This window comes from Rhinolophus sinicus, linkage group LG01, assembly GCF_036562045.2.
Source record: "Rhinolophus sinicus isolate RSC01 linkage group LG01, ASM3656204v1, whole genome shotgun sequence".
NCBI lineage: Eukaryota > Metazoa > Chordata > Mammalia > Chiroptera > Rhinolophidae > Rhinolophus > Rhinolophus sinicus.
In genome coordinates this window covers 182797979-182811294 of record NC_133751.1, presented here as the reverse complement: position 1 = coordinate 182811294, position 13316 = coordinate 182797979, and the positions used below count along the sequence as shown (strand labels likewise).

The 13316-nt window shown below is 36.6% G+C and overlaps 1 protein-coding gene across 2 annotated transcripts in view; it reads right to left on the bottom strand.

Moving 5' to 3' along the window:
• The window catches only part of PARD3B (par-3 family cell polarity regulator beta), a 946787-nt gene that overhangs the window by 420929 nt on the left and 512542 nt on the right, over positions 1 to 13316 (bottom strand). For both annotated transcript variants that reach the window (XM_019726886.2, XM_074340795.1), the window contains 4 exons: positions 7989 to 8114; positions 5325 to 5683; positions 2706 to 2845; positions 1483 to 1611 (listed from right to left, as the gene is read on the bottom strand). In XM_019726886.2, the coding sequence (XP_019582445.2) occupies positions 1483 to 1611; positions 2706 to 2845; positions 5325 to 5683; positions 7989 to 8114 (754 nt within the window). The remainder of the gene's footprint in view (positions 1 to 1482; positions 1612 to 2705; positions 2846 to 5324; positions 5684 to 7988; positions 8115 to 13316) is intronic.

The following is a 13316-nucleotide window of genomic DNA, read 5'->3' as shown; positions in this document are numbered from 1 at the left end:
TTTTTGGAGCATCTTTGACAGATGGTGAGGCAGGCTCTGTTTCAATATTCTAAATAACCCACTTCCTTCTTGGACAACTCCAATAGTTAGAAAGTTCTTGGAACATTATTAACACTTCCAACTATTTGTTTTGGTACAAGGTCAGTAAGGGCAGAGAACAAGTCCTTATTTTTGTTTCCTCAGAAGATCTGATTTAGTGCACAGCAGATACTCAGTAAACTGTTTGTTAGATTAATACACAAGTAAATAAGGGATATATACTATCTGAAGAAACAGATTAAGTCTACTTTCTTATCCATACAATAACTATTTACATACCTTATAACAACCATCATGTGTCTTAAGCTTTCTCTTTCTCAAGCTAACTATCCTCATTTTTCTTAACTAACCCTCACTATTCTGACAATCTAACTCTGGGAACCTATCATGTAACTATATGTGCCCTTGTAATTTCTTATATAGACTTAAAGGAAATACAATTTTTTAAAAAAAGGGTTAATAAAAATATTCTTTTATCACATCTATTCCTCTTTGTTATTAGTCATAAAAGTCCTTTGAATTTTTTATAGCTTTCTTATATGTTTCAATAAAATAAATGATATATGTTCATTGTAAAAACAAATGAGACAATACATTTCTCTCAACTATCCAGGTGCATCTCTTTTCAGTTCTTTTTTTTTTTTCAAGATTTTAAAAAGTAATTTAATCATACTACATATGTAATTTTATACCCTACTTTTTTACTTAACAATGCTATGAACATTTTCTCATGTTCTTATCAATTCTTCACAAGAGACAATTTAAAGTACTTATATTTAATTAGAGAGATATCCAGGTATTTACCTCACCAATACCTGAAGGTTGTACAACACTCCATATATCACTACAATAAATAGTAAAAATCAATGTACATGAATGTTTTCCACTTCTTTGATGATCAGTGTAGATTATTAGAAGTGTAGTTACTAGGTCAAAGGGTATACATTTTTAATAAGACTTTTGAAATTCTCTTCCTCAAGATACCTTTCCCAGCCTTCAAGGCTAGGTTAAAGTCCCTGGTTATAAGTTACTACAGCACTTTGCAGTTCCCTTTCATAATCTTCATCACGATTTTGAACACTTACAGTTTTATTTCGCTTTAGACTGCAAATTGTATTAATATAGGACCATGAACATTTTTGCTGTGTTTTGCATAGGGCCTACCACATAACACATACTCGATATACATTTTATTTAGTTGAATATTGTAAAATTGCCTCCTTAAAAGGATATCTGAATTTGTACACCAGAAGCACTGTTTGCATATATCCAACTCACTGCATCGACATCCTAAAACTATGATACCCAAAGCAGGACAAAATACTCTTATATGATTCATAAGTGAAGCCTGTAATTTAGAATTCATCATTCAGCTAGCATGAATTCCCTGAGTGTATTAAACTCTGCACTAAACATGCAGTTAGATTGTGATCTGAACATTACCAGCTCTCGGGGTAGAAAAGTTCCTTCTTGGCGGGCAATGACCAGCGACGCCGTCTCACCCTGCCTGGTGCTCCTCAGCATGGCCACGAGCTCTTCCTGAGTTCGTCCAGTGACATCTCTGCCATTGACCTAATGAACGAAACCACACAAACAGACATGATGACAACACTTCCCTTCTCCTTCTACTCTAGATGGTTTTTGTAAGTAAGCAGACATAGGCATCCCACAATCAATGAAGATCTGACAAGATGACAACTGAACACATGGGCCAAACCAACCATGTTGAAAATACCAATACTACACTGACCATCGTTATTATGGTGCCAGCCAGTCTCAGACAGTCAAAAATTTATATATGCAGTTCCTCCCAAGACATCACTTTTTTATGGGGAGAAAATCAAACTGAAAGACATGAGAGAATTAGTCCTCAAATAGGAAGGAAGTGGATTTCAAGCTTAACTGGCACCATTTTCTGCCTAATACAAGAAGCAGCAGTGGAGCATTATCACATAACAAATTTCTCTGGAAATAAGAGTCTTTTGTTATAATTCTACAATGCTGTCCAGGTTTTCATAGATTAATGGAAATTATCATTTGGAGCTACAGTCATTTGGTACATCTTCTTTCATGATCTAGAACTGCATAAAAAGCTATCTAGAATTGCTTCCATGCCATGAGGAAGTTAAATGGAACCAGGCAGTTTAAAGGAAGATGGTTTCTTGAAATGTAAGTTGACAATATACATTTAGCCAAGAAGATGATGCTATCAAACAAAAATAAATGAGGGGAAAAAAAAGCCTCTTGCTTTGGGAAATTCTCAATACTTCTCTATAGACATAGATCAACCTGAGACAGGCTGGGCCATTTCTGACAGAAGTTTAAATAAATTGCTACCAGGGCTTGGGTGTAACTTTGAAATTCTTACCCCTAATTAAATGAACTCATTGATTCATTCAAATTCCCCAACGACCCTAAGAGGTAGAAGTAAGAAAGAGAAGATAGGAAAAAGTTTTCAGTGTAACTTGTCCCTGTATCACTGGCCTTATTACGGACTTAAAAAGTTAGGCTGCTCATTAACTAGTTTTATAAATTCCTTATCTTGTCTTTAACTAATAATTTTCAATATATTATACTCAAAACATAAAAATTAATATCTATGTTTGTATACTTATTTATTTAAACACCAAAACTATTTTATTGAAGATATTAATTCTAATTCTTACCTCCAAAATTCTGTCCCCTGATTGTAGGCGGCCATCTTTTATTGCTGCTCCTTTTGGTAAAATGTTTTTTACAAAAATGGGACCAGGACCATGTATGGAAGAGTCTCTGGTAACCACAGTAAAACCAAGTCCTTCAGGGCCTAGTGTAGAAGACCAGGAGAAACCATAGTCACTTTAAGCAGGAATAATATTATATTCAATCTTACAGTAAAATATACCTAATTTAGACTAACGTAGAGTAAGTGAAATATTTGCATTCCAGCACATATTACGTTGGTACAAAAATAATTGCAGTTTAAAAGGTTAAAAATAATTGCAAAAACCGCAATAACTTTCGCACCAACCTAATAAATACCCTTCAGTTGTTATGGTTTCAAATACAGATGATAATTCCTGACAAGCCTTGATGGTATCAAAGTGAATTTAGGGCCCAATGCAGATGCGTAATGCTTTTGTTTATTAATGTCCTAGAAGAAATGGCACATGCTATTTATATACTCAGGAGACTGATTTCTCAGTAAACAATAAGAAACAAAAGGTCATATGACATGAGTTTTGTCAGGCTCTCAATCAGCTAGCTAATCTGTGACTTTCCTCTCTACTTGTGTCTTGATTCATTGTATTCTGCATCCCATTGTCTCTTCACTCCCTCTTGCTGCTCCTGTCCTGTTCTCTTGCATCTCTACGCTCTGTGTGTGTGTGTGTGTGTGTGTGTGTGTGTGTGTGTGTGTGTGTATGTACGTGTGTATATATATATATTCCCTCTATCCAAAGGTATGCTCAGTTTCTCTACCCTAAAGAATCCTTACTTTAATCTTAATTGCTTCTTCAATTTCCCATCACCAATGACCTACCCATGACCATATCCAGTACATCTTCCTATTTTTTATCTTTCCTCTTCTCTAGTTTTGACACTGTGCATCAATCATTTTCTTGACCTAACTCCACCCCTGTGGTCTTTTTAATCTTTATTTTCTGATTATTTTCCCACCTCTCTGATCATAGCATGTCTGTCATTCTCTTACCCACTGTCCTCCCACATTAACATAGATGTTCCCCATGGAGCTGTCCTGGAACAACTTGTCCTTCAGACTCTGCTTTGGCCAGCTCCTGGTTCCAACTACCAGTTCCCTATGGATGACACCCAAAAGTCATTGTTTGGCTCTAATCTCACTGGTGTCAGCTTCCTAGAAATCACCATGCACCTACTTTCACCAGCTTTCCAAAGTTAACTATGAACCCTTGCTCCAATCCAGATTCTGACCTTTACAAATATACTCATCTACTTAAAATTCTAATTTCTAACAATGGCATCTCCATTGTGCAAGCCACTCTGACTGAAATTCTCAGCCATAACTGTAATTCCTATCTTTCTTCCCTTCTATATCCAGTCAGCTACTAAGATATATATATTATATTTAGACAGATACAATGCATCTTCTACTGGCCCTTTGTTGTTTGGTTTCTTCTTCCGTATATCTCTTTGCTGTCAGATTAATCTTCCCCAAGTACAGCTGTTATGTCATATTCTTTACTTTTGCATTCAAGGTTTTCTGATGGATTTTTAAGGTCACATTCTGGGTCTGATTCATCTATCTTCAAAGTACTAAGCCCATGTCTATACATAGCTGGATAATTTGTACAAAAGATACAACTGATGCATTTACACGAAAAGCCTAATTCCTAAGCACACTGGATTATTTGTGCTTTCTAGTCAATACATCTCAGTATAGAATTCTTATAGGGGGGCGAAATTTTGATGAGAGGGTATTTCAGAAGAATCTCTATTAAAGGTATATGTTATTTGCTTTTAATATATGTTAATAAGGTTTCTAAACTACTTTATCATTATTACATTATCTATGAATTCTGACAAGAATCTCTGAGATCTTGGTTTCTTTTGAATTGAGTCTTGAAAATCACATAGGATCACAGAAGGTTGCAGTGGGGTAAGGAATTATCAGAAGTTACAAAACAAACAAAGGCACAGAAGTACATGAATGCTTATATGTATATGATAATATTGAGTAAATATGCCTGTACACACACTATCTAGTCTCATTGATCTGTGCTTGAAATGAATAAAAAATGTTGAAAACGCTGAGGAAAGAAAATACATTTGAAATAAGGTATTTAAAAAAATATGTCTGCAATGTTGAATTAGTGAAATTACTACTTATCACATACGTAGTTTCTGAAGAGTTAATTTTTTGATAGTCCAAAAAGATCTAGGAGAACCAGAAATAATATGCTTTTGAAGCTTGGCCAAGGATGCTTTAAAAATCTCTAATCTTGATAAAAACAAGGACAACTGAACCTTAGTGCCTGTTTAGTATTAAGTTGTGATACAGTATTGCTCTGTTTCTATCAAGTTTGCAATGATTCCTTCCAGTCCCCAACATGTCTCTATTATTTGTGTTAAATACACTTTCCAGCAGAAAAGATTAAGAAATGTACTCCAATTTCAAGAAATTTAAATTGCCTAAGTATACACTTAAATCTATTCTTTAATACAATTAGACGCAGGGAAAATTAACAAAATTAGCCTTAATGCATTTCTCTTAACCAATTTTGCATGCTACAACAATAGAATGTTATTAAGCATAATTTAATAATTACCTTTCTTAAGGTCAATCTTAATTTTCTTTGCGTTTTTCTTGCTGCCAAACCCCATGAGAGGGGAGAGTGAGGGAGAGGGTGATTTTCTACCTAGTCTTGGTACTCGGGGGCTCTTGCTTTGTTGAAGGGAAGCTGATGCATCTTCTTCAGGACTGCTTGTTCCTGTGAGATTTACTGTCTTTATTCCAGATTTTCCATGGATAGAAGGTGATGGCTTTGTTCTCACAACACCATCACTGTTACCAAAAATGTGAAGAGGCCCAATGACTGACTTCTCGTACTGTTCACGGTTTTGAGGTGGAAGGACATGGAGGACCACACCTGGAGCTTTCATTGCCTGACGGAAGACATCTTGAGCCCTTGAAAGAGAGTTAGTAGATTGATAGCAATACCATATTATAGCATGTCATCTTCTGAAGCTCTCCAGCCTCATGGCAAGGAGAGCAGCATAGTAGCATAAGCATAGGAGATACTTCCGCTATCACGACCAGCTTGACTTTGTTACCTAAATATACTAGGGGTGCCAAAATAATGTATACACATGACTTGCATTCATTTTTTGTTATCAGTAGCTATTGAGTATTACAATTTTTCTTAAAATGTGTATACATTTTTTGGTACCCTCTGTAGTTACCCCTGATGATCTGTCCATTAGGTGCCCCCATACTAGGCTACCCATGCATTATTCTCTCAGTCTTCTTAACAACCGTGTTAGATTAGTATAATTAGCTGTCATTTTACAAAATGAAGAAATCGAGGCTCAGGGAGATTAAGTAACTTATCCAACGAACCACAGCTTTCAAGTATTTTGAAATCTATCCAGAAGGGATTACTGAATCAAATATAAAAGCAAGCTTTAACTTTAGATGGAAAACAATCATTTTGTGTTACTGATCAGACTATCAATCAATTTCCTTCTAGGATTTCAATCTAAAGTACTTCAGGTGTTCTTTAACATGGGTTGTGTTCCCAAAGTTTAATTTTGACATAAACATTTCCTCACAGAGACATTGGGAAGGTATGTTGGCTGTGCGGGATGTCATAATGGATGGTTAACCCCATATGCACCCTCTGGTTATTCTATTATTGAGTACCCGTATATTTTTACTTTTTATGTTTTAGCACTTTGTGTTTTTCCTCAAATTTCCTATTATTTTTTTCTCTCCTTCTACCTTATGCCTCATTATGCCTTATGACTAGGTAAAACAATTACCTTTCCCAGCCTTTCTTACCAATGTGGTGTAAGTTAAGGGGTAGCAAAAGCTGGATTATCTGGGAGGCGGAAACCTTTTTGCTCTTGGTTTCTCTTTCCTATTTCTTGAAACTCAGAAATGATGGAGGGAGCTCCAGCAGCTACTGTGTGGCCATGACACAACTTAAAGATAGTAGCCACATAATAAGGATGGTAAAGCAGAAAGATGCAAGATGCCTGATAATGCTGATGATGGTAGAACCTCCATCCCAACTCTGGACTGCCACCTCCGTACATTTCGTCCTTAGAAAACATAAATTCTAATTTTGTTTGAACTACTTTTCTTTCAGGACTCCGTAACTAGCAGCCACAACGAATAATAATGAATTATAATTCCAACTGCCACCTGAGCTCCCCATCACTTACTGAAATGCTAACTTGCCCACATTGTTAGTGGAGGAGGGAGAAGACTTCACATTGACAGTCCAGCTCCTCTGGTCAGTTCCTTGACTAGGAGTCAGTTTCTACTCCCTACTAACTCCATACTGAGCTTTCATGAACCCCAATTTCCACCTCTATAAAATAGGGATAATAATGTGTGCCTTGCATACTTATTAAGTCCTTATAAAAAGCACAGGACTATATAAAAATATCACTATTAATAATGATTATAATTTTACCTATCATTATTTTCAGAAAATAGACTATTAAAGCTTCATTCCTTTGACAGTTAAACAGCCAGTACCCACTGGCCTCCTCCCACAACCACTGACCCCTTCCCACATACACACTATGTTGACAATTAATGGCCCCAGAGAAGACATATTATGAGTTGTCTTGATCAGAACTGAGAGGTTGATGATCATTACTAAGAAGTATTAATATTTATGTTCTTGTTCAAGAATCCCACTGCAAGGCCAACATACATTTGAAAGCATATGCAAACTGCTACAGACTCTAATTCTTTGGTATATGAAGCTAGTCCATAACATTTTAAAAGAGAGACATGATTGTTTTGTGGGAGAGTATTTTAATTTTTCCTCTTTGTTTCTCTTAGTCAGTGAGTCCTCACAGACATCTCTCACAGGTACTTAGCTTAAGAAAGACTGCTGACACCAAGTAAGTTAATTAATAAGTGGAACTAACAGTCTGTGAAAAGAGTCATTAAATACCAGTCTAACTGACCCATATCCCAAGAAAAACAAACCCATCTATTGATGCCCCAGAAGGACAAGCAGGCAGGAAGGCGTGCTATATTCTGCAGTTTACCATTCCTGGGACTATCAGGGACATGTGCAGGCCACCTCTGAGGATGCTAAAACAGAAGATGCATTTGAAAATGCATGTTCTGGGGTCATTCAAAGGGAACTGAGAGAAATTTTGCCTAGAATTTGGATCATAATGAGCTCAGTAACGATTATAAGCATTCTAGGGCTCTAATAAAGTAAACAACACAATGAAAAAATGCTTACTGAGCAAATGTTTTGTCTACAAGGTCCACATTGTTGATTTTTACAATACATTCATTTTCATGAAATAGTCCTTCCCGCTTGGATCTGCTGTTTTCTTCAATGCCACGGATGAAGAGTCCTAGAATCCTAAATGCAAAATTTTGGTTGAAATAGAATTACTGTATAATAATATGCTAATTATTTCTCCACTTGCAACTGTTCAGAAATAAGCAGTGATTTTATTTATGAAAGAAATTATGCTTTATATTCAGGCAACTGTTTGTTATTTAAATCCTTAGTTAAAAAAAAAAAAAGACAAAAAAACCCACAACTCATTAAAAGAGAAAAACCTCTTCAAGACAAACATACATAAACACCAACCCAGGGTACATGAATCTGTGATCCCATTTCCAATGCTTGCAGTAAACTTAGAAAAGGTTAGTTTAGCTCAGTGGACTTGAGAACTCAAAGGACTGGTTTGGAGAAGGGCATCACAGCTGGCTGCAAGAAGTAATCTGAGTTAGTGCCAAAGGGGCAACCAGATGTTTAGTAATGAGAGAGGATTAGGTGTTCGCTGTAACTTTTTGCAGTCTTATTACCTGCTCTGATAATTTGCATTTTAAGAAGTAAACATTTAGGCACAGATCTTATTACTCGCTTCAGAAGGAAGTTCGGTCCCATTTGTCAGTGCCACTGAATCAAGTATGCGTTGAGCGTTTTCTCTGTGCTCAGGATGGAAGGGTATGTGATAGTTGTAGGCCCAGGACAACTAGTCAGTACAGACCTGGAGTAAAGTAGAAACGAAAACACTGGATGTATCAATAAGCTGAGATTTTTCATAGAAGTACATGGGGAGAAAGTGGGATGTAAAGTGGATCAGACGAATGAGGAGTTAGCTAGGAAGAGAGAGAATCTACAAGGAGGCGGGATGGCCTCTGTTGCTTGTGTAAGCCAGGTGTGTGCGAAGAGCAGGGTGGGGAACTAACACTGGATGGGGAGGACAGTGCTGCATAGAAGGGCTTCGACCACCAGCTGCTGAGCTTTATCGGGGAGGTTGGAGTGCTATGTGACAACTGCTTCTGAGCAAGACAGTGACATGATGAAGGCAGGTCTTGGGAAGAATCACCTGAAATTTCAACCAGGAAAAATCTGGGTTCCGAGAGGATACAAGAGTCTCCTGGTGCTTTGTGATAGTGGCTTAAGTCAGGAGGAGAGGGAGCTGGAAAAGAAGGACAAAGAAAACTACAGCAATCAAAATAAAGAATTAAATTGAGAGAGAGAGAGAGAGAGAGAGAGAGAGAGAGAGAGAGAGAGAGAGAGAGAGAGAGAGAGAGATCTGTTAGATTTCAGTAGTATCTAAACTGAAAACAAAGATATTAAACGTGCATGTTTTAGCTGTTTCTCATCTGAGGGATTTCCCTTCTCCTTGTGGTATGTCGAGATCCTAGCTGTGTCCTTGAGTAAGAAAGATAGATATCTTCTCAAAGAAGAATTTGTGGGGTGTGAAAAACTGCCATCTTCTTTTCCCTCATCCTCTTGTTTTACTTTGTCATTGTCTTTTCTATAGGGGCCACAACCCCTTTGTGTTAAATCTCAAATCTAAATAAAATATGAGCACATTTTATGTATGAGTAATAGGGCCAGCCATGGAAAAAGGGCGGTCTCTCATAAAAGTGCAGGAGGAAACCATCTTCCTCTTGAGTGTCCACAAGGTACAACTTCTGCCTCCAGGGCCCCCGTTTGCTTAATGAGCTCATGTCATCCAGCCATCTCAAGATGACAAAAGGAGAGGCACATGCACTGACGTTTAGATCTCTGCTTCAAAAGGTTAAATGAGTACAATGTGCAGATGCAAAGAGAACAGCATACCACCACCTCCTGCAGGGGAGGCTCAGGGTCATGCGCACCGATGTGTGCTCAGGTGTTAACGCTTCGTTTCCTAGTTCTAGTAGGTTAGTAAATTAATCATATGCTGTGTGGAAGAGAAAAGAGGCCAAAGCTGCTATTTGATTAAGGATCTGAGATTCAAATGAATATTTTTAAGATACGAATCCTACCTTAATCTCTTAGCATAATATTAAAAATTGAACTATTTGTCATGCCAAAAAAAAAAAAAAAGAAGAAGAAGAAAAAGAACAAAGTTGTGTGGCTTTCCTAAATTAAACAACTCTCTAATAGTTGGCATTTTGGAATTTTTTGTTATGATGGATTCACAATAACATGATCCATTAGGAGACTCACATGTGGTTATAAACTAGTTTATGTAAGCGATATTTTTTTAACAAGCATTCACGTCTTCTTTTAATTTAATTCAGTACATCATCAGTCATGTAATGTTACTCCCTAGGATTTAATTTCACATTTTGGGAGATGAATTAATTCTTTCAGGCCACTGGGTTGCAATTTAGCTGGCATAATACAGCTGGAGCATGCTATGTGAGCCTCACTGATCTAAATAACCTAACTTTCCATGAAAAATTTATTGACAGAATAAGCCCAACTGTAAAAGCCATGTGTCAGAGGTAATTTTGGTAAAATGTGAAACTGACTGATTTTATTAGTTTGGTCCTTAACAAACCACTTTTGCCTTCTCTATCCCATGGAAGGAATGGATTCCCCCCAGTTTGATTTCATCCAGACCAGTATGAGAAGGCTCACAAAAGAATCTCTCATTATCCACTTTGCCCCACACTGGTGGGCTGCAGTAGCTGTCTCATGTGAGGCCAAGTTTCTTAGGATTTAACCATTAATGATGTCAAGAAGTAATAAACTGAAATAAAACAATGAATTTACATGAATGAGCAGTGATAAAGGAGGCTGAAATCTACTGCCCCACCCAATAAGAGGGGCAACTATTGCTTCTTGGTCTTCTGATAATCATTTAGGCACCAACCCACCCCCTTCTGGCCCCCTTATATTCTTCCCACTGCATCCCATGGACTCAGCCTCTCTGGCTCATAGCATTTTTATCTAAATATCTGCTCTTCTCACACTACGAGTATGTTTCACTCTGCACCCACCCCTTCCTTCTTCTCTCTCATATTTAGCTGTCTTTTCTATGAAACTGAGGTATGTATTTTTATTTACTGAAAAAAACAATTAGATTCCATGCTTTTAATTCTGAAACCACATTGAATTTTTTTTAAATAAAATTAAGTTGCTTTTCACTTGCAGGGACTCAGTTTTTTGTATATTTGTTTTGTTTTTACTGTGCAAGCCAATGGCCCTCCATGCAATCGATGGTATTTAGCATCCTGAGCTGTGATAGCTAATGAATCCACTGAGGCTTTATCTAATACAGCAGCCACTATATTGTACTCAGGGTGTTCTAACTTAGATTAGGTTTCTAATTCAACAACAGGTGTGGCAGTATTTTTCTAAAAGAAAAAAAAAAATCGGGGGCAATGCCAATTACAGTAGTCCTAGTAAATAATTAAATGTAAATTCTAATTTAAAATAATGACACAAACCAATAAATGGAAGGAAATTAAGAACTAAGTATACCATTATGACCTTAATTCCCCCCCACCTCCCCCACACCCTGCTCACACAGTGAAACCATATGGTATTATGAAGTCAGACACTTGTCTGACACGCTCTATACGCAGTTGCATCTAGACACATGGGTTGAGTTAAGTGTGCTGTTTCAGCCTGTATTCATTACTTCTTAACTTTTATTGGCGCATGTCTCCACTTCCATATTATTTTTTTATGTTTTTTAATTAAATTTCCTTTCAATAATACTAGTGGATAGAAAAAAAAAATTATACAACTATTTCACCAAGTTACCGAACAGTTGACCATGAACTTATAAAAAGTTCATTGTTGAAATGAGCTTTTCCCTTTTAGCCAAAATAATAATAATTCACACATTCATACGGTGTGAGTTTTACAAGGAGCTTTCACATTTTTAATGTCATTTAATCCCCGCAACCTTGATGTGAAATAGGTATTCACAGGAGGCAAATTTCGGGAACTTGCACAAGGTTATAAAAAAGAGAACACTGAGATTCAAATCCAATTGTTCTGAAGTCCAATAGTCTTTCTACTATGCTATAAGGGTTATGCTAGAAATCCAAACCAGGAAGAAGAGAGGAAATCAATACATTCTAGTGTTTCCCTCATTTGAAGTGAGAGAAGGTGATTTCAGGTCTATAGGATCACCTCGTTTTTCCAACTATTGAAAATGAAGTATGGTGATTGTCACATTGTATATTTCTTCATGTTTTGCAAATTGGGATGATCTTGTGTTCAATTCCAGATTCATTAAGCTAAAGGGCCTGGTAATTTAGCTGCTCTGGTATTTCACAAAGCTCTACCAGTCCACGTCTGCCAAAAGCCATTAGAATTTCTCATGACAACTGGGTAAATACTGTCCCTGTCTATCAAAAACAACCTTAACTTGTCCTGTGCCATCACCCATGACATTTATAAATACGCTTATTAACACATACAGGAAATGAGACAGTAAGAGCCACTAGCTTTTCAGTTCATTTCTTTTTAAGGAACATGCATTCCAGCAACAGCTTGGCATCAGATGTTATTTGCAAAAAAGGGTGATGACTTTGCAATTACAGGTAGCAGATGGCTACCTGCTGAAAATGATGCCAACCAAAATATCATGACTAAATCTGCTCTTCCTGCTATATGGCAGACTGAACTGAATAAATATTCAGAACCAGTAAATTGCTACTATATAACCTTTGGGAAAAATTTTGTTTTAGAAAGAGCAATGGAGTGAGAACAAGTCAGGAGATGTGGATTTTGTGTGACCATGAGAAAATCAACTGACTTTTCTGATCTTTCATTTCCTAAACGAAAAGATGTTCTGCCTTTTCAATGATGCATTTAATTTAAGGAAACAAATTTAGCAAACTAATTAAAATCATGTCATATGAGTGAGAACCTGATTTTCTTTTAAGTTTCTGATAGTCCTTGTCAATATCAACCTACTGCTAAAGGCAGTTATCTTATTGAAAAGTGACATAATATCTAATACTAGTTTTATATGGTTCTTATAACGGTGGTAATATTAACTCTCAGGCACACAGTGTAATTTCCATCAGTATCCAGTTAGGTAGACATGAATTTCAAGAAATTCTGACATAATCTAAATTACTATTTGCCAAAGGGAAGTCAGCAATTGAATGTCTAACATTTCAAAAGGACGTGGTAAATTATTTTTAACTGGTCATATTTTATTTTGGAAAAAAATAAATAGCATGATGGCATCTTGCTGCGATAGCTAAAATCATCAAAACATATATAGATTCAGATATAGCTTTTTACAATGTTATATTATTTATTATTCTAAATTCTATATACCTGAGGAATATGAGGGAATATCAG